We start from the raw sequence: 18,942 nt of genomic DNA on the forward strand, positions 1-18,942 counted from the left end.
ACATTTTTCGTTATGATAAGTGAATAATTTTTTCACAACGCACGGCTGCAGGCGTTTCTGTATCAACGTTTATTTTGATTTTATTTTCTATTTTTAAGTGATTCATTTTTCTTTAGCACGTAGCCTATCTTTTTTATTTGGCTACATAGCAATTAAGTTTTGGTAGCAATATGGTTAAAGCTAAAGTCTACAGCTGTCTTTTTTTTTAAATATATTTTGGTCAAGGAAACTTTAACTTACGGGAAAACAGAGTTCCTGTTGACAATACGATAGTACCAACAACAAAAATCGAGCGCGTAATCCCTTTACCACGAAAGTGCGGTAAGAAGGGTACGAAACTACGAACGTCTTTTCAGTAGCACACGATCGGTCGTCTGCTGGTAGTCAATCGTGGAAAAAGGCCTTTAAACCCCGCCCTTTTGGGAAGGGATGGGGTTATTCCGCGCTGTTTTCCATAATATACCAGTACGCGTCGAAATATCGCGGATCGCCAGGGCCATTTCTTTAGTTTAGTGGAAGTCATTGCCGTAAACAGACTAGGTATCTGCAAAAATGTGATATTTTCGAAAAAAAAAAAACATCGAATTTTTCGACAGGCCGATCTCCAACAATGAGTGGTTCACGGCAATGGCGATATAAGATGTTTCTTGGATTGATGATTCTTTACATGGCATCTGCTTGTATAGTGGCCTTAACTTTATTATGGACCACAGTAGCACAGTACAGAATTGAAAATCTAAATGATAAAACCGAGAATCAATACCTAGTCCCAATCTGTGCTCCAAGCAAAACGGATACACACACAGATCCACACATGAATTGTGATTTGCTTGATGGTTTACTATATGAAAAATTTATTGCCAATGGTTGGACAAAAATAGTCTACAGTGCCAAGGTGGATAGTCGATCAATAGCTATCAAAACAGTCAATTTAAAAGGAAAAGATGTAACTGATTGTGCCAAAACCAACTCGGTGCTTGTGTGCTATAACAAAGCAGTTGAGAAATTAGTCAGAGAAATTAGTCTTCTAAAACAGCTGAAGCATGCAACCATAATTAGACTCAAGCATTATTGTTCTAAGACAGCAGAAGAGAGCCCTTGCATGAAATATGCAGTCATTGCCACTGAAATTGGTGAACCATTGACCAATCTAAAAGCTTCTGCAAATGACATGGAATCAGAGGAGACAAATCATTGTAGATCTTGCTACTTTGGTTAATTATGCACAGCATAGCCCCATAGGTGTTTTGGGCTTACCTGATTTAAGAAGACCACAATTTGTGCTAGTTAATGGCCATATGAAACTGACTGATCTCGACGATATCATCGTCGGGGAGCCCAGTTGTTCAACTAACGATGATTGCTCAAGTATGGTGTTTTTTAATGAACAGTTTTCCTAACCCAATGCATATCATTGAACATTTTCATTTCAAAACAGATTTCAACATTACCATCAAGTGTATTTCAAGCCGTTGTGAAGGATACAACTCGAAATTAAATATTCAGAAGTCTTTCCAGGAATTTGGACCATACATTTTTCTAATGGAAGGCGTCCCTAGAGAGAAGAGAATGAACCTTGATAGGCTCCGTCAGTTATGGCAGCGGAACAACGTGACTACAGAGCAGTTGCTGTCAGATGCCAAATTGCTATGAAACCTTTCACTTTTTCCCCTTCCCAGGTTTCACTATTGAGGTTCTATGTACAAAATATTTTTAACACCATATTGTTTCGTTAACTTATGTCAAAACTTACGTTGCCATTTTCCCGCTAAGAACCACGTATGGGCTTTGCAATTCTTTCTGCTTGTCCTGCAATTTTTTTAACGTGTTTAATGGTGTATCTGTCGACGACATTCGGTTCATCAACTGTAAAACAAGAAACACCGTTAACACAATGCTATGAGGGGGTAAATAAAGAATGAATCCACAAACTTACCATTTTGTCTTCGTCCTTTTTGGCTCGCTTTTCAGATTTAAGCTTGCCAGATCCTTTTCCATGAAATTTGTGTGATAAATGCCTATAATGTCGTAAAGCATGTTCAAGACACATAAAGATGATGAACATCAAAAGAGACAAACAAAAAGCAAGTTAATAAAATACAAGGAAATTAAATGAAAAAAAAAAAAATAAAATGTATATATATATATATTTAAACATACCGGAAAGCTTCCTTTGTTGACATGGGTTTGCCGTTATCGTCCATGTATTCGAGTTTCGGCAAGGGTTTATAGCCTTCTTTGTCTTTGAATTCAACAACTGGGCCATCAAACCGATTTCTTCTGGAATACTTATCATCTTCCCTAAGATTAAATCATTTTTGTTGTTTTATTTTGAGTTTTGGGATCACTTGGCAGGAAAGGAACTATACGTACGTTGCTTTGTCTTCTATTGTGTAACGCTGCGCTTGCAATTCTTGTGCAGACTTGGAAATTACAATCCTCTTCTTCTCCTCTTTCTCCAGGTAGCCTTTACTCATTGCCAATTTTAGAGCAGCCGCCATTCCCGAGCCGACGTCAGGTTCTTCATCCAGAATAACGGTGGCGTTATCTGATATTTAAAAATTGATTTAATGTTTTTCATTTTTTTTTAACATAATATTTATGCATACCTTTTTCATGACGATCAACGTCCATGCTGTCGTCGGATCCTTGCTCGTTTTCACGCTCCAGTACATTCCATCCTCCGCGTTCTTGAAGTCTTTCGGCTTCCCTCTTCCGTTCTTCCTTTTCTTGATTTCTTCTACGTTCTTCTGCTAATTGCCGTTCAAAATCCTGTCGCAAAAGTAAATATACTAAAACAAACCGGAAAGAAAATCTTGCAATGTCGTACCATTAACTCATCTTCGTCTTCGTCACGATTTCCTGCCATGCCATAGGTAGGAATATCGCCAAGGGTTCGACAAAACTCTGCCGTCGCATTAAGTATGATACTACTTTTCATCGGGTCTTCTTCCATACTTTCATTTTCTTCGACAGGTTCGCGTTTTATTGATCTCGCCACTGTAGTCATGTCCCATTGCTCAACCTTTTTTTCTTTGAGCTTGTTCGCCTTCATTATTGCTTGGCGAATTTCTTTTTGTGACTCTTCTATTGTGACCTTGAAGCCGCTCAAATCTAGTATGAACAATACGTTATCAATACATTTACACTATGAATAAAGTAAGGCGAACACACCTTCTACAGCCTCTTCCTCCATTTTCCTCTTTCGAGATCCTAAGTCTGATGAAACTGCTTCTTCTGTTCCTTGAATAAGATCATCGGCTTTTAATACACGACCGCCCTTTGTTCCACCTTTTTTCACGCGACGCTTCACTTTCTTGAAGGAAACCATTTCTTCTGCCGTATAGTACTCAGAGGCAATTTGCATTGGCCGCGATTCCAGCGACTCAATTTTCTTCTGCTGCATCTGAAGTTTGTCTTTTATCGACTTTTGCGCTTTCAGTTTGGCTTCTTCATCACCAGCTTTACCTAAAAGTTATAAATATTAATATTATTTAATGCACGTTCCTTTACTAGCACAAGTTACACTACTAGTTCTTGCACCATAGAATGCTTACCTAAAACAAAGCTGTCTCGTTTTTCTCCATCGATTTCTGTGTCATATTTTGCGAGCAAGATTTTGGGTTTTGGAAGACCGTGTTCGTCTACCTCCTCTTCTTCGTATGGCTGATATCCCGGTTTCTGTTTCTTGATTTCGTTGTTCTTTTTATATCTTTCTGTATCTATTAGGTTTACATTTACAAGGACGTCCCCTTCCTCTTGCAATATGTTCTGATCTTTCAGAGTCAATACAACATCTTTTCCCTCCAATATGTTATCCTAATGTTGGAAAATAAATCATGAATACATGGCTCAAAGCAAGAACTGGAAAGACTGCCTGTCAAACTCACCCTGTCATGTTCCACTTTTAATCCTCGCAAATCTTTGCTAGTATATGCCTTGGCTTTCTGTTTCATCAATTCTGTTGTTACCATATCCCCAACACCAAAGGCTTCGTCCATTTCTTCAAGCATTTTTGCTCGTTTTGCAGCATCTTCTTTCTGTTTCTGCAATCTTCTTGATTTTTCAACCCAGCTAACAGTATCATCATCTTCTGTGGTTGCCGTTTGTACAACGGTACGCACTTGTGCAAGTTTTTGTTCAATTTTTCTTTTTTCCCGTCTTTCATCTAGTTTACGTCTTAACTCTTCTGTTGCTTTTTTTTCACGCAAGTTCTCTAAATAATAAATGCTTGTTTGAATAATGAAGAGTGTCTATGCACACTGTTTAACACACAGTACCTGCTGGGATGTGAATATCTTTTTTATCTGAATTGGGTTCATCAGTAGAATTTTTCTCTCCAGTTTCCAATGGCTTCAAACCAAGTTTGGCTCTTATTCTGTTAGTTTCTTCAATTGATATAGAAGTTTCATTGGTTGAATTAGCAGTTGGCCTGTCATCATCTGCTGAAGTTGAATTGTTTCCCTTTCCTAAGAGAAAATTTATATTATAGGATTGTTATTGTTGCAGGTAAACAAACATTTCCTACCTGTCACAGGTTTCTCTTTGCGAGACGCCATCAAATTTTTAAAAAGAACTCTGAAAGAAACCAACAATTGCCCGACAGTAATTTGTGAATTCGGATTTCGGAGTCGCTGTCGCAAAGCGTACTTGTTCGTCTGTTATTTATGTAGTAACTGCCATCTACCGATGAAAATGGACCCCTGTTTGTTCAAAACGTAGTGCTGCCAGCGTGCCATAGAGGCGATTCTGATGAGAAGATGACAGCTGTTGTGTGCTTTGCTTGTGGGTTGTGGCCAGACTTGCCGATCGATCAATTTTTTGAGTTTGATCGGCGATCAACTCATTCTGAAATGAGTTAATCGCGCGATCAAACGGCTCGGGGCGTATGGGTGATTTTCCGCCCGGTGGGACTGCCATCTGTTGACAAATGAGTTTTTGTTTGTTTTCTGAGTGGAGAAACAATACACCCGCAAGAGGCGCTCCCACCGGGCGGAAAATTACTCTTTCGCCCCGACCGCCCCGACCCAAAACCCCGTTTTTTAAAAATAGTAATCCCCGCAAGAGGGTACCCCTTTTCTGAGAGGGAAAATAGCCATAGAGAGTTGGCTAACGTCCGAAGTTGCCAGTTCGATTAATTGTGAAAAAAAAATTGGACACAAACTAGTAACAGTTTTTGCATGGCGGCTTACGGAGTTTCGCCCGTTGTAGTTTTAGTTTTAATTTTTTCCATTGAAATTATCTTTCTTTCCATTCATAATTGGATCATGAAATTCCTTCGTTATCAGGTAATCTTGTAATTTTTATTTGACCTCGATATAGACTGTACTTTATTTATTATTAATTTTTTTGTAGACGTGTTTACTTTCTGTAGCAGACAAAAACTGGCGGGCTCCCTTATCAGCCCGCCAGTTTCCTCTACAACATCCATTTTTGTCTGCTACAGAAAGTAAACACGTCTACAAAAAAATTAATATTAAATAAAGTACAGTCTATATCGAGGTCAAATAAAAATTAAAAGATTACCTGATAACGAAGGAATTTCGTGATCCAATTATGAATGGAAAGAAAGATAATTTCAATGGAAAAAATTAAAACTAAAACTACAACGGGCGAAACTCCGTAAGCCGCCATGCAAAAACTGTTACTAGTTTGTGTCCAATTTTTTTGTTCAAAATTAATCGAACTGGCAACTTCGGACGTTAGCCAACTCTAGTGGAGCAACCAGGGGTCTATGACTCTGATATACCCATATACATTGAGGTCGACTTCCACAATTACTACCGGTGACGCAAAGATCTTAGGTTTTATTTGTTGGCATGGCACCTGATTATCAAGCTTTCGTTCCGCGGTTTTGATTTTGTCAGTTTGCTGTTACCAGAAAGCCCATAGTCACTCGAGCATTCATTCACTTTGAAATAGAAACCTGAGTGGGCATTGTGGCCAAGGTCACCGACAGTACCTGATCGTCGATGTCCTGTGTATCACTGGATTTCTTTTGCCAGTCAGAATGTTTCTGAATTGGAAATCAAGCGTTTCTGTGAATGCTGGCATATTTACGTTGAACATGTTTGTTCTAGATAATGACGTTGGACCAGTGGAATATCCAGAGACACTTTCATGTGTAATCTAAGTCCACATACAACAGGGGTACATTCTCAACGGTGCACTTTTTTTACCATATCATTTGGTCGTTGATATATCCAACTAGGTGAGTGATATGTTGAAGCAATACAAAATTATGAATTAATTTTGAAAACTGTTTGTTTATTTACGGATAGAAGAGGTCTTAGTAGTAGTAATAGACATTTTTATATAATTTTGTTAGGTGGAAATTTGATACAAATATGGTTGCATAGATATTTTGTAGAATTCTGCTAGGTGGAAATTTGGTACAAATATTGTTGCATAGAAATTTTGTAGAATCTTGTTGGGCGGAAAGTTTGTACAAATATTGTTTCAAGGAAATTTCGTAGAATTTTGTTGAGTTGAGATCATGTAGAAACTTTATAGCATAGATATTTTGCAGCATTTTGCTGTGTAGAAATCTGGTTGTAGAATAGTATGCAATTAGTTTATCATTGGAATTAAGAACTGGCGGAATGTGGGTAAAAATTTTATCAAGTAAAGCAAATGTATAATGACGTCAACTGTAAACTCGCTGCTTTAAGAAAAAAAAAAAGGGGAGGGCTTTTACGGTTTAAGTTTTAAAAAAAATCTACGGTCTAAGTTAAACAGAAACCATCCCAATAGCTGATTGAAAATGAAATTGGTCGATGTTCGTACACAGCTCTTCTGAGACTCAACTTAACAAAAACCACCTCAAAAACTCATGGAAAAACGAGATCTGCCGATATTTAAGTTGGTATGTAGCACTTCTCGTTCGTCCGTGAGAATCCCTTGCAACGCACAGTTTACTTGCTGCCGAGCTCAGAAACATAGAGGTCTATGAGTCCGACCAGAACCCCCGTTTATAGGCAAGTTCCAATCAAAACATGATGGAGACACTCGACCAGGCACCATTTATAGGTTGCCGAGCCAAGGTTGGTTAGCTATCTAGAGTAATATAGAGAGGGTGCGCCGAAGTTTTAGTTTTGACAAATTGGAAAAGTAAAATGCTTTAGGATGGAAAAAACGTAAGGGTCAATGAAACGATCGGCAAGGTTCGTAGCCAAGTGGATGCTCTGTTCGTAAAACGCAGAAATTTTTAAAAGGGAGTTCTGAGTACAATACACTTACTTGCAATGATGAAATTTCTCAATGTTTTACAGGCACCATCGGTTGGTTGAAATCAGAGAAAAGCTGAGGTGATGTAACCAGTTCTACTAGACTTTCTGGCAAAAGAAGTTTGTGGAGTATTGCGAAACGAGTTCCATCATGCACTTAACCGACGGCAAAACCACCATGTTCGTAGGAGGTGGATTAACCCAGTCAACTTTGAAGGTACCTGGGGGATTAGGTAAGGTAACGTGATTTGGGTATAGTCGCTCTCCGTTAACGAACAATTTCATCTTCAGTTTACGACCATCAATTTGCTTTCCGTCGTAGAGAAGAAGCGCTTTTCGAGCATCGGTGTGTCGTTCGAAGATGACGCTGGCTTTACCACTGTAAGACCCGTTCTCATTCAAGTGCATGCTGAAAAACTTCACGGGCCCTGCGAGTTCTTCAAGGAAGGCCACAACTTCTTCGCTAGAAACTGAATAAGGGATGTTTGAGACATGTAAGTATTCTTCGTATACTTCCGGTGTAACTTCAGCAGGGGGCCGAGGGACAAAAGGTCTAATGCAGTCCATCACGAAAACGTAGGGAAGGAATGGTGGGTGCCCTTCAAAGTTATTTAAAGGTTTTGTTTTTACTTGAACGTTGTCACTGGCACAATAGATCGGTTGAGCATCAATGGAATCGGACGCAGTGGATATTACATCTAAATCCGATGTCGCAGGGACGACAAGAGCTGGAACCAACTCCTGGCCGTCGGCTGGAATCGAATCATCAGTATCAGTCGACAAAGGGACTTGAGCGACCGACAACTTGGCCGCTTTCTTCTTTGCCTTTCGGCGTTCTTTCAGAGCGATGTTCCTCTTTTGATTTCTGGTTCGTGGAATTACGTTCTCAGATTTAAAGTTTGGACTGGTTGACGCCATTGATTCATTGTCTCCAGGTTGAATAAATGGGTCACACATAACTTCATCCACGGATTGCTCAGTTTGGAGCGGAGCTGACTGTAGTTGGATCTCGCTCGCAGTTGGATGTTGTTCTTCCGCTGCATCGAAGACTACAGATTGCGCCTGACCGAGTAGGTTATCTCCTGAACACTGTTCCTGTCGAATGACGACGAGAAAATCTGCTTGTGGCATCTCCTCTCGCCAGCCATCTTCAGAAAGTTCAGCAACTTCAGGGATTAACACTGCATCGATTTTTGCAAAGACGGTGGAACTCTGAGGTGGTAAAATGGCGCTCTCTGTAGTAAGTTGGATGCTGGCGGAATCAGCTCGTCCTACGGTGATCTTTCTCACAGGAATTCTGGAATCGAATTTCTCTGGGAGGGCAGATCTGGCCCGAAGAGCTTTGGGAAGTGATTCAACCAAAGTCTTCTTGGCGGCTATATGTTGGCCGTCGTCGCCTTTAAGGGTGTCACGATCCCGATGTTTTTGGCGACTTGTGGTGCTGGCAGGAATACGCACCGGGATCTTGGAACGAAAGAAACTGGCCTCATCTGGTTTCTTGAGGGGTACAGAAGCGTAAGGTGGCGTCTTGACTGCAAGAGGAGATGGTGTACGCGCCTCTGTCGCGGAAGGTTTCGCAGGAAGTGGAGGTACAGGAATGGCCGGCTTGGCGAGGAACTTGCGAACGCCCGGTGGTAATGCACGGCCATGCACTTCTCGAAAAGCCTTCTTGGTCCCCGGCAGTGGTGGTGGGGGTGGAAATGCTGAGTAACGTGGCATTTCGATGAAGATGGGATGCGAAGGAGATGAAAATGAGGAGAATGAAGCCAAAACTGAAGATCGGGGATTGGAAAACGGGCGTAGGATGGAATAGTTCTGAAAAGAACTGTTGTGAAGTAGTTCTGAAAAGAACTTTTGGCGAAATAGTTCTGAAAAGAACTGTCGGTGAAATAGTTCTGAAAAGAACTGTCGTTGAAAACTGTCGGAAGTTCGACGAAAACACGGGTAAGTCACGAGGTGAAAAACAAGAGGTAATTGCGAGAATTCTGAGAAATCTGCGATTAACATTATAATTTAACGAATTTGATGATATAGGTTTCAGTAATGATGCCATTGCGTGCAACCGTCATTGATGGTTTCTTTTGTGATTTTTCGGTGGGTAATTATTAAGCTGTGGTATTTCTGTCAAGGAAATTGTTAAGTTTGAAATATTTCCCACATCGTTCAAAAAGATTTTTGTTTTTTTCCTATTATAAATTCTATATAAACTATTCTATAGCTCTGCCAAAATATAAAAAGCTGGCGTTCAGGGTAAAGTGAAAATACATTGTGCGGAGCAAATTCAAACGGAGTAAGGCACATTGGCAGTTGGCACTTACTCATATGTTATGTCGGGTTTTTTTAGGGTGTTTGATTCCGACACAGGTAATTTCATCGATCCATTGAATGATCGTAATTGAGAGATCCATTGAAATGATCAATGGAGGTCGCGGTAAGGACATTATCATCTGTAATGTTAGCAGTGCTGTGGACAAAAAAAAGGTTTTTGAAAGGTTGTTTTAACTTTGGATACAAATTGGTTTTTATTTAATCTCATCCGTATTTTTTCTTATGATTTGATATAGGATGCTTATTGGCCTTGTGCTGCCTGTGTTTCAATGTATTTGGAAACTCACTGTTTTTCAGTTTGAAAAGATCTGGAATGCAAGTTCAATATGATTGCGTAAGTAGCCTGTTCATTTCCAGCCTCCTTCTGTTATTGTATTCAAGATTTCTACAAAATGGTCATGGTAGTTCTATGATCAATGATGAATATGGTAACATTAAACAAGCAAAAGTACCTTTTACATTTTCAGGTAAAAATTTACATGTGATAACATAAAACCCATTTAACAAAATGTCTTTTAGAGAAAACATGCCTTTGCGGCTTTGCACCTCCCAAGCTACAGAGCAGAGCTTCATATGTTTGGTTGCAGTATAAAGTGATTAAGTGGAAAAAAGCAGCAATAGCCTCTCATTAAGTAGGTAAGTAAGTATATTCTTGGAATGTCTGTAGAATGTGCAACTGTGTTGGTCAAAGGTGTTTGGCCAAACACTATGTAGGTTCATTTGACATCCTTTGGACCATCTTCATGCCAATTCTGAATGAAATATCTGATGTTCTGGCTTCCATTAGTTTGTCAGAGATCTTAACTGTTTTTAGTTTCTAGTTGACCAACTATGCAGGATTCCTATTGCGTAGTTACGCTGAAAACTTCTTATAACGTTTCACACACTTTTAAAGTTTCGAAAGGACTGAAAAAGAAGTTAAAAAGAACTGAACTTTGTAATTTAAACCGGTCTTTTTTTTTAAATCTATATATCAAAGACAAACTCATCTTACAAAGACCCTAAACTGTGATATTAGAGCAACTCTTTAAAAAAAAAATTAATGATCATATAGTTCTAAACCTCTTAATCACTAATCCTTTCTTTTGGCAACAGAATAGGGAATGGCATAGTATAACTAGGTCAAATGTAAGCCGAATCAACGAACTGAGCAAGCAGAACGTAACTGCGTCGAGCAATAGAAGACTTGTACGCTTTTCGTTATTTCGTTTATATTTGCTCCAAAGCCCGGTTTGGATGACACTAGTTAGTATCGATCAAATCACTGGCGAGGTACTCGAAGACTGTGTCTTTTTCGAACAAAAAGGAACCCTGTACATGGCTCTGGCCATACAGCTTGGTGCAATGCAATATTGTTGAAACTCCAGATTGGAATGCATGTAAATTCTTTGTCATTTTTTACTGATTATCTAATGGACTTATTTCACGGTCATCATTGCAGAATCTATGAGTGGTTAGGGACCACTATATGATATGAAGCACGCTTTTGCGGCTCCTGATCTTTGGAAAATAGGTGTCTTTCAGTCATCCGATACTATTAACTTGGTGCTACTTCACGGAGATTCCTCCGTCCATCTGAGGCGAATCACTGATGCGGAGGATACGGAGTAATTGGAAATTCTAAACATTGACCTGGATTGAGTGTTCCAGTTTGATACTTTTCTAACGGAAGCTCAGTGGTGCCTTCTTCTAGTAGGATCAAATAATTCCTACATCTATTGCCTTAAAGGTATCATTTAAACTGCCTTTAAAACTGTGAAACGTTTGTTTTTATACTTATCTTTTAAATTATTGAATGCTATAGGGGAAATGTTATTACAGTGGCAAATTCTGCCGCACGATCGGACTTCTAGTGCTGTTTCCTGGATGCGCATTCAGCAGGAGGGAATCAGTGATGATTAAGAATCGACAATTCCTTATTTTCAATGCTTTTAAATGCTTTTGATTCCCAAGTAATCAGCTCACAAGAATGGAGTTATCAAATTACAATACTCATAGTTTATTATAAATGTTTTCCAGAGCCGCTTTCAGTTTTACGCATCAGATACATCTGGTCACTTTCACCCTGTTTTTGCTGCATCGGAAGACAATTTTGATGGCCAACCTATTGCAACTCTTTCTCGCCTAGACGGATCAAGTTCTGCCCACCTTTATGTGGCCTCGCCTAGACGGATCAAGTTCTGCCCATCTTTATGTGGCCTCGCCTAGACGGATCAAGTTCTGCCCACCTTTATGTGGCCATTAGAATGTTTCGCCATTCAAATGTTAGAAGACTTCCGCGAAGAGTCGAAGAATCGATCCCTTGGAAAAGTGCCTCATTGATGTCGATTCCCTGATTTCAAAACGTAGTAACGAGCACTATGGCCCACGTTGAAGAACTAAAGAACAACGTGGTTCATTTTAAAGACAATGTAACCGCCAACGGCACTGTCGTTATCGCACAAATGAATTTCTCTCAATCCCCTGTGATTGACACAATTAAGGTAAATTTTTTAAATCCGCATTTGTCCACGATTTAATTGTTAGAGATTGGGGTCTGTTTAGGTGTTGTACAACTTTAGCGAAGGATTTGTGAGACCAAAAGAAATTGAAAGCAAAAAGTCTCTCCCAAAAAATACAAAATCTTTTGTACTCCACAAGCTCCACCACTTTTACGGTGAGCAGCTATTCATTCAACTAGTCGAAGAAACGAATATAACGGCGTCATGTTTTTAGGGTCGTCTACGTCTCAATGGTGCATTATTAACGGTCGGGATTGGGATGAATTTTCCCGTCAAGCATGGCGCTACTCTTCACCAGATCATACTGTTCCTCATCATGTGTGAGTCGGAGATCTACTGAAATCCGGAGGGAAAATCAATGGAGGTGCTGATTTGCTTAGTTTGGATGTCCGAGGTAATATCGACGTTGGCAATAACTCCATCAACGGTGTAGCTGTGGTGGATACATTGCGAAAGAATACCTCACATCTCGTCATTCAAGGGACGAAATCATTTTCCGCTATCGAAGTTAAAAACAATGTTAAAACCAACACCGTCAATGAGGTTCGCTAACATTACATTCGAATTTAATTTTCTTTGTTTTAACTAACAATGTGTTGCAACGTGATTTTAGGGCATGATCGGAGAAACTGATTCTACAGAAAAGCGAGAAAGAGCAGCATTTCACTGGATTGGTGCGGATCGTCGGTCCTGTTCAGGTAGTGGAAGCTTCCGCAGGGACTGGATTAACGGAATAAACGTATCCGTACTCCCCGGAGTACTCATAGACAAGAATGCCCACCAGATCAAAATAAAGGTAATGCCAATCATAAATTAAAATCAGTGCAGTCTGATAACATTTTTTGTTAAAGGATTTGTCAATTTCACTGTTCCTTTGCTTGTTGACGATGCTGAAGTGGATTCTCTAAACGATCTCCTTATCAAAGATTTATTGAGCACCTCGGGCCAGCAAACTATACTAGCGAGTATTGAAGTCGACGTCCTAGATGCCCAAGGAAATATTGGCTGTCCAGATATTAATGAACGAAATGTGGATGACTTCCTGTACAGTGATGAAAATGATACACACATTGTGCTGGGTCAGGTACAGATCTCAGATGACTTGGTCATCAATAATTTGGTCATGGAAAACGGAAGTTTTAACAGCGTGGATATCATCAAGTTGTTGGATCCACCGTCTTTGCGGATAGACTCGAACATTAACGCAAACGGTGATTTAGCCGCGCACGCTGCTTCTGTCCATAAGATCAATACGATTGATCTTTCAAAACTTCCCCAAAACTGCTATTGGACAAAATCAATAGACCAATCGATCCCTGTTAACGTGCGAATGCCCTTTGAAGTTGTAATGAAAGAAAATATTATATTACTACTCGGACCTTCATGGAACGCTTCCTCGATAGTGATTTCTTCTGACGAGAACCAACCAGACGTTCAACGTTGAAGTGTAGTTCACTGACAATATTACCGTACACGGGGATATGGTGATTCACGACCTGACCGATATCAACGGAGTAAAACTCTAGTTTTTGGACTAAGACGTTGCCAAGAAGGAAGGAGACTTCCATATCTCTGGCACAAAGGTTTATTTAGTTAATCAATGTTTAACGTTCTTTGGGTTTTAACAAGGGCCTTTATTATACACCTTTTAGCAGCTAACCATTCACGAAAACATGGCTGTAGAGGAGACTTTGAATAATCTGAACATTCCGCAAGGCATAGCTCTCCTCAACAGATCCCATACGGTAACAGGCATTTTTAACCATTCATTTTGAAATTTTCAATGATTTCCTTGCTATTTTTTCTACAGGCACAGTGGCACACTCTTCACATCCTACGTCACCGTTGATGGCGACGTCATCAGTTCAGCGGGTGACATCATCACACTGAATATGGAGGCTGGAGTTATGTTGGATGATTTTGTTGCGGCTGCAGCTACGATAGACGAGGACGCAACCATTAATAGCACGTACATTTCAAGCGACATTTAGAAATGAATGATTTGCTCATCGAAAATTCACTGAACGGCCGAGATGTCAACGATATTGTTTCCAAAGGTTTAAGAAGAAAAACTCTGGATTTCGTACAGTGGCCAGAGATTACGATCCACGGTCACGTAACATTTATGGTATTACTTCTCATTTCATTTTTAAAAATTACTCTTTGCACGGGGGCCTGTGTCGTGTAGGCATACGACACCAGCCGTTGGGCTCAATCTTCGGGTAATCTAATTTACTTTTCTGGACCGGTCAGAATCTTATGATTGGCCATAATTTGATACGAGATTAATTGATACATCGGGCTGTCACATCTCAAATTCTACGGTTTATAATTATTGTTCTATGACCGAGTTCTTTTACAGACAGTGGCTTCTCATTTCTTCTTCATACCAGCGATCAGATTTGATGTTTTGAATTGTTTTAGGTTGTTAAAGCAAGTTTGACTTTCTGCGATGCTTCCATCAACGTGCATGGCAGCCAAACTTTGTCGTTGTGTCGGACTGTTAATCCGGTAGAAAATCGTTGAATTATTGGCGATACATTTTTCAAAGTGGCAGATAGAACGGCTAACGATTGAAATCTCACTTGGGATAATCTACTTCCCGAACAAGGTATCAACCTTCTCTTTTTTTTTTTTTTTTTTGCATTTATTATTGCCTAATATTCAATGTCATTATATATGAAATATTACAGGTGCCTTCTGCTTTGAGACCGGATTTAGTTGAGTCCGCTTCGCATAGGGTTACTTCGCGCTGATGCCATAACGTTTCTGTGAATGCTGGCATATTTACGTTGAACATCGTGTTTGTTCTAGATAATAACGTTGGACCAGTGGAATATTCAGAGACGCTTTCATGTGTAATCTAAGTGCACATACAACAGGGGTACATTCTCAACGGTGCACTTTTTTACCATATCATTTGGTCGTTGATATATCCAACTAGGTGAGTGATATGTTGAAGCAATACAAAATTATGAATTAATTTTGAAAACTGTTTGTTTATTTACAGATAGAAGAGGTCTTAGTAGTAGTAAGACATTTTTATATAATTTTGTTAGGTGGAAATTTGATACAAATAGATGGTTGCATAGAAATTTTGTAGAATTCTGCTAGGTGGAAATTTGGTACAAATATTGTTGCATAGAAATTTTGTAGAATCTTGTTGGGCGGAAATTTTGTACAAATATTGTTTCATAGAAATTTCGTAGAATTTTGTTGAGTTGAGATCATGTAGAAACTTTATAGCATAGATATTTTGCAGAATTTTGCTGTGTAGAAATCTGGTTGTAGAATAGTATGCAATTAGTTTATCATTTGAATTAAGAACTGGCGGAATGTGGGTAGAAATTTTATCAAGTAAAGCAAATGTATAATGACGTCAACTATAAACTCGCTGCTTTCAGAAAAAAAAAGGGGAGGGCTTTTACGGTTTAAGTTTTAAAAAAATCTACGGTCTAAGTTAAACAGAAACCATCCCAATAGCTGATTGAAAATGAAATTGGTCGATGTTCGTACACAGCTCTTCTGAGACTCAACTTAACAAAAACCACCTCAAAAACTCATGGAAAAACGAGATCTGCCGATATTTAAGTTGGTATGTAGCACTTCTCGTTCGTCCGTGAGAATCCCTTGCAACGCACAGTTTACTTGCTGCCGAGCTCAGAAACATAGAGGTCTATGAGTCCGACCAGAACCCCCGTTTTTAGGCAAGTTCCAATCAAAACATGATGGAGACACTCGACCAGGCACCATTTATAGGTTGCCGAGCCAAGGTTGGTTAGCTATCTAGAGTAATATAGAGAGGGTGCGCCGAAGTTTTAGTTTTGACAAATTGGAAAAGTAAAATGCTTTAGGATGGAAAAAACGTAAGGGTCAATGAAACGATCGGCAAGGTTCGTAGCCAAGTGGATGCTCTGTTCGTAAAACGCAGAAATTTTTAAAAGGGAGTTCTGAGTACAATACACTTACTTGCAATGATGAAATTTCTCAATGTTTTACAGGCACCATCGGTTGGTTGAAATCAGAGAAAAGCTGAGGTGATGTAACCAGTTCTACTAGACTTTCTGGCAAAAGAAGTTTGTGGAGTATTGCGAAACGAGTTCCATCATGCACTTAACCGACGGCAAAACCACCATGTTCGTAGGAGGTGGATTAACCCAGTCAACTTTGAAGGTACCTGGGGGATTAGGTAAGGTAACGTGATTTGGGTATAGTCGCTCTCCGTTAACGAACAATTTCATCTTCAGTTTACGACCATCAATTTGCTTTCCGTCGTAGAGAAGAAGCGCTTTTCGAGCATCGGTGTGTCGTTCGAAGATGACGCTGGCTTTACCACTGTAAGACCCGTTCTCATTCAAGTGCATGCTGAAAAACTTCACGGGCCCTGCGAGTTCTTCAAGGAAGGCCACAACTTCTTCGCTAGAAACTGAATAAGGGATGTTTGAGACATGTAAGTATTCTTCGTATACTTCCGGTGTAACTTCAGCAGGGGGCCGAGGGACAAAAGGTCTAATGCAGTCCATCACGAAAACGTAGGGAAGGAATGGTGGGTGCCCTTCAAAGTTATTTAAAGGTTTTGTTTTTACTTGAACGTTCTCACTGGCACAATAGATCGGTTGAGCATCAATGGAATCGGACGCAGTGGATATTACATCTAAATCCGATGTCGCAGGGACGACAAGAGCTGGAACCAACTCCTGGCCGTCGGCTGGAATCGAATCATCAGTATCAGTCGACAAAGGGACTTGAGCGACCGACAACTTGGCCGCTTTCTTCTTTGCCTTTCGGCGTTCTTTCAGAGCGATGTTCCTCTTTTGATTTCTGGTTCGTGGAATTACGTTCTCAGATTTAAAGTTTGGACTGGTTGACGCCATTGATTCATTGTCTCCAGGTTGAATAAATGGGTCACACATAACTTCATCCACGGATTGCTCAGTTTGGAGCGGAGCTGACTGTAGTTGGATCTCGCTCGCAGTTGGATGTTGTTCTTCCGCTGCATCGAAGACTACAGATTGCGCCTGACCGAGTAGGTTATCTTCTGAACACTGTTCCTGTCGAATGACGACGAGAAAATCTGCTTGTGGCATCTCCTCTCGCCAGCCATCTTCAGAAAGTTCAGCAACTTCAGGGATTAACACTGCATCGATTTTTGCAAAGACGGTGGAACTCTGAGGTGGTAAAATGGCGCTCTCTGTAGTAAGTTGGATGCTGGCGGAATCAGCTCGTCCTACGGTGATCTTTCTCACAGGAATTCTGGAATCGAATTTCTCTGGGAGGGCAGATCTGGCCCGAAGAGCTTTGGGAAGTGATTCAACCAAAGTCTTCTTGGCGGCTATATGTTGGCCGTCGTCGCCTTTAAGGGTGTCACGATCCCGATGTTTTTGGCGACTTGTGGTGCTGGCAGGAATACGCACCGGGATCTTGGAACGAAAGAAACTGGCCTCATCTGGTTTCTTGAGGGGTACAGAAGCGTAAGGTGGCGTCTTGACTGCAAGAGGAGATGGTGTACGCGCCTCTGTCGCGGAAGGTTTCGCAGGAAGTGGAGGTACAGGAATGGCCGGCTTGGCGAGGAACTTGCGAACGCCCGGTGGTAATGCACGGCCATGCACTTCTCGAAAAGCCTTCTTGGTCCCCGGCAGTGGTGGTGGGGGTGGAAATGCTGAGTAACGTGGCATTTCGATGAAGATGGGATGCGAAGGAGATGAAAATGAGGAGAATGAAGCCAAAACTGAAGATCGGGGATTGGAAAACGGGCGTAGGATGGAATAGTTCTGAAAAGAACTGTTGTGAAGTAGTTCTGAAAAGAACTTTTGGCGAAATAGTTCTGAAAAGAACTGTCGGTGAAATAGTTCTGAAAAGAACTGTCGTTGAAAACTGTCGGAAGTTCGACGAAAACACGGGTAAGTCACGAGGTGAAAAACAAGAGGTAATTGCGAGAATTCTGAGAAATCTGCGATTAACATTATAATTTAACGAATTTGATGATATAGGTTTCAGTAATGATGCCATTGCGTGCAACCGTCATTGATGGTTTCTTTTGTGATTTTTCGGTGGGTAATTATTAAGCTGTGGTATTTCTGTCAAGGAAATTGTTAAGTTTGAAATATTTCCCACATCGTTCAAAAAGATTTTTGTTTTTTTCCTATTATAAATTCTATATAAACTATTCTATAGCTCTGCCAAAATATAAAAAGCTGGCGTTCAGGGTAAAGTGAAAATACATTGTGCGGAGCAAATTCAAACGGAGTAAGGCACATTGGCAGTTGGCACTTACTCATATGTTATGTCGGGTTTTTTTAGGGTGTTTGATTCCGACACAGGTAATTTCATCGATCCATTGAATGATCGTAATTGAGAGATCCATTGAAATGATCAATGGAGGTCGCGGTAAGGACATTATCATCTGTAATGTTAGCAGTGCTGTGGACAAAAAAAAGGTTTTTGAAAGGTTGTTTTAACTTTGGATACAAATTGGTTTTTATTTAATCTCATCCGTATTTTTTCTTATGATTTGATATAGGATGCTTATTGGCCTTGTGCTGCCTGTGTTTCAATGTATTTGGAAACTCACTGTTTTTCAGTTTGAAAAGATCTGGAATGCAAGTTCAATATGATTGCGTAAGTAGCCTGTTCATTTCCAGCCTCCTTCTGTTATTGTATTCAAGATTTCTACAAAATGGTCATGGTAGTTCTATGATCAATGATGAATATGGTAACATTAAACAAGCAAAAGTACCTTTTACATTTTCAGGTAAAAATTTACATGTGATAACATAAAACCCATTTAACAAAATGTCTTTTAGAGAAAACATGCCTTTGCGGCTTTGCCCCTCCCAAGCTACAGAGCAGAGCTTCATATGTTTGGTTGCAGTATAAAGTGATTAAGT

The 18,942-nt window shown here is 40.1% G+C and overlaps 2 protein-coding genes, 1 long non-coding RNA gene and 1 pseudogene across 3 annotated transcripts; 3 read left to right on the forward strand and 1 right to left on the reverse strand.

Annotated features, from left to right (window-relative positions):
* The first annotated feature begins 489 nt into the window (after positions 1-489).
* Positions 490-1,935, forward strand: LOC116920679 (extracellular tyrosine-protein kinase PKDCC). The gene is given in 3 exon segments (XM_032926778.2): positions 490-1,153; positions 1,155-1,368; positions 1,439-1,935. Coding segments are annotated over 3 exon segments (972 nt in total). The 5' UTR covers positions 490-610; the 3' UTR covers positions 1,654-1,935.
* On the reverse strand, positions 1,440-4,707 carry LOC116920678 (U4/U6.U5 tri-snRNP-associated protein 1). The gene is made up of 12 exons (XM_045171854.1): positions 4,529-4,707; positions 4,281-4,469; positions 3,891-4,216; positions 3,558-3,819; positions 3,175-3,468; positions 2,831-3,114; positions 2,610-2,772; positions 2,374-2,548; positions 2,161-2,301; positions 1,937-2,018; positions 1,754-1,866; positions 1,440-1,696 (listed from the first exon to the last, which is right to left on the reverse strand). The coding sequence occupies exons 1-12, from the start codon at positions 4,557-4,559 to the stop codon at positions 1,660-1,662; spliced, it is 2,097 nt and encodes a 698-aa protein (XP_045027789.1). The 5' UTR covers positions 4,560-4,707; the 3' UTR covers positions 1,440-1,659.
* A 5,852-nt stretch (positions 4,708-10,559) lies between these two features.
* LOC116920691 lies at positions 10,560-14,574 on the forward strand (annotated as a pseudogene).
* A 1,228-nt stretch (positions 14,575-15,802) lies between these two features.
* LOC123471021 lies at positions 15,803-18,935 on the forward strand. The gene is made up of 6 exons (XR_006644910.1): positions 15,803-16,244; positions 16,303-16,601; positions 16,667-16,879; positions 16,947-18,503; positions 18,576-18,806; positions 18,859-18,935. It is a non-coding gene; the product is annotated as an uncharacterized LOC123471021 (long non-coding RNA).
* The last annotated feature ends 7 nt before the right edge of the window (positions 18,936-18,942 follow it).

Source organism: Daphnia magna, linkage group LG4, assembly GCF_020631705.1.
Source record: "Daphnia magna isolate NIES linkage group LG4, ASM2063170v1.1, whole genome shotgun sequence".
Lineage (NCBI taxonomy): Eukaryota > Metazoa > Arthropoda > Branchiopoda > Diplostraca > Daphniidae > Daphnia > Daphnia magna.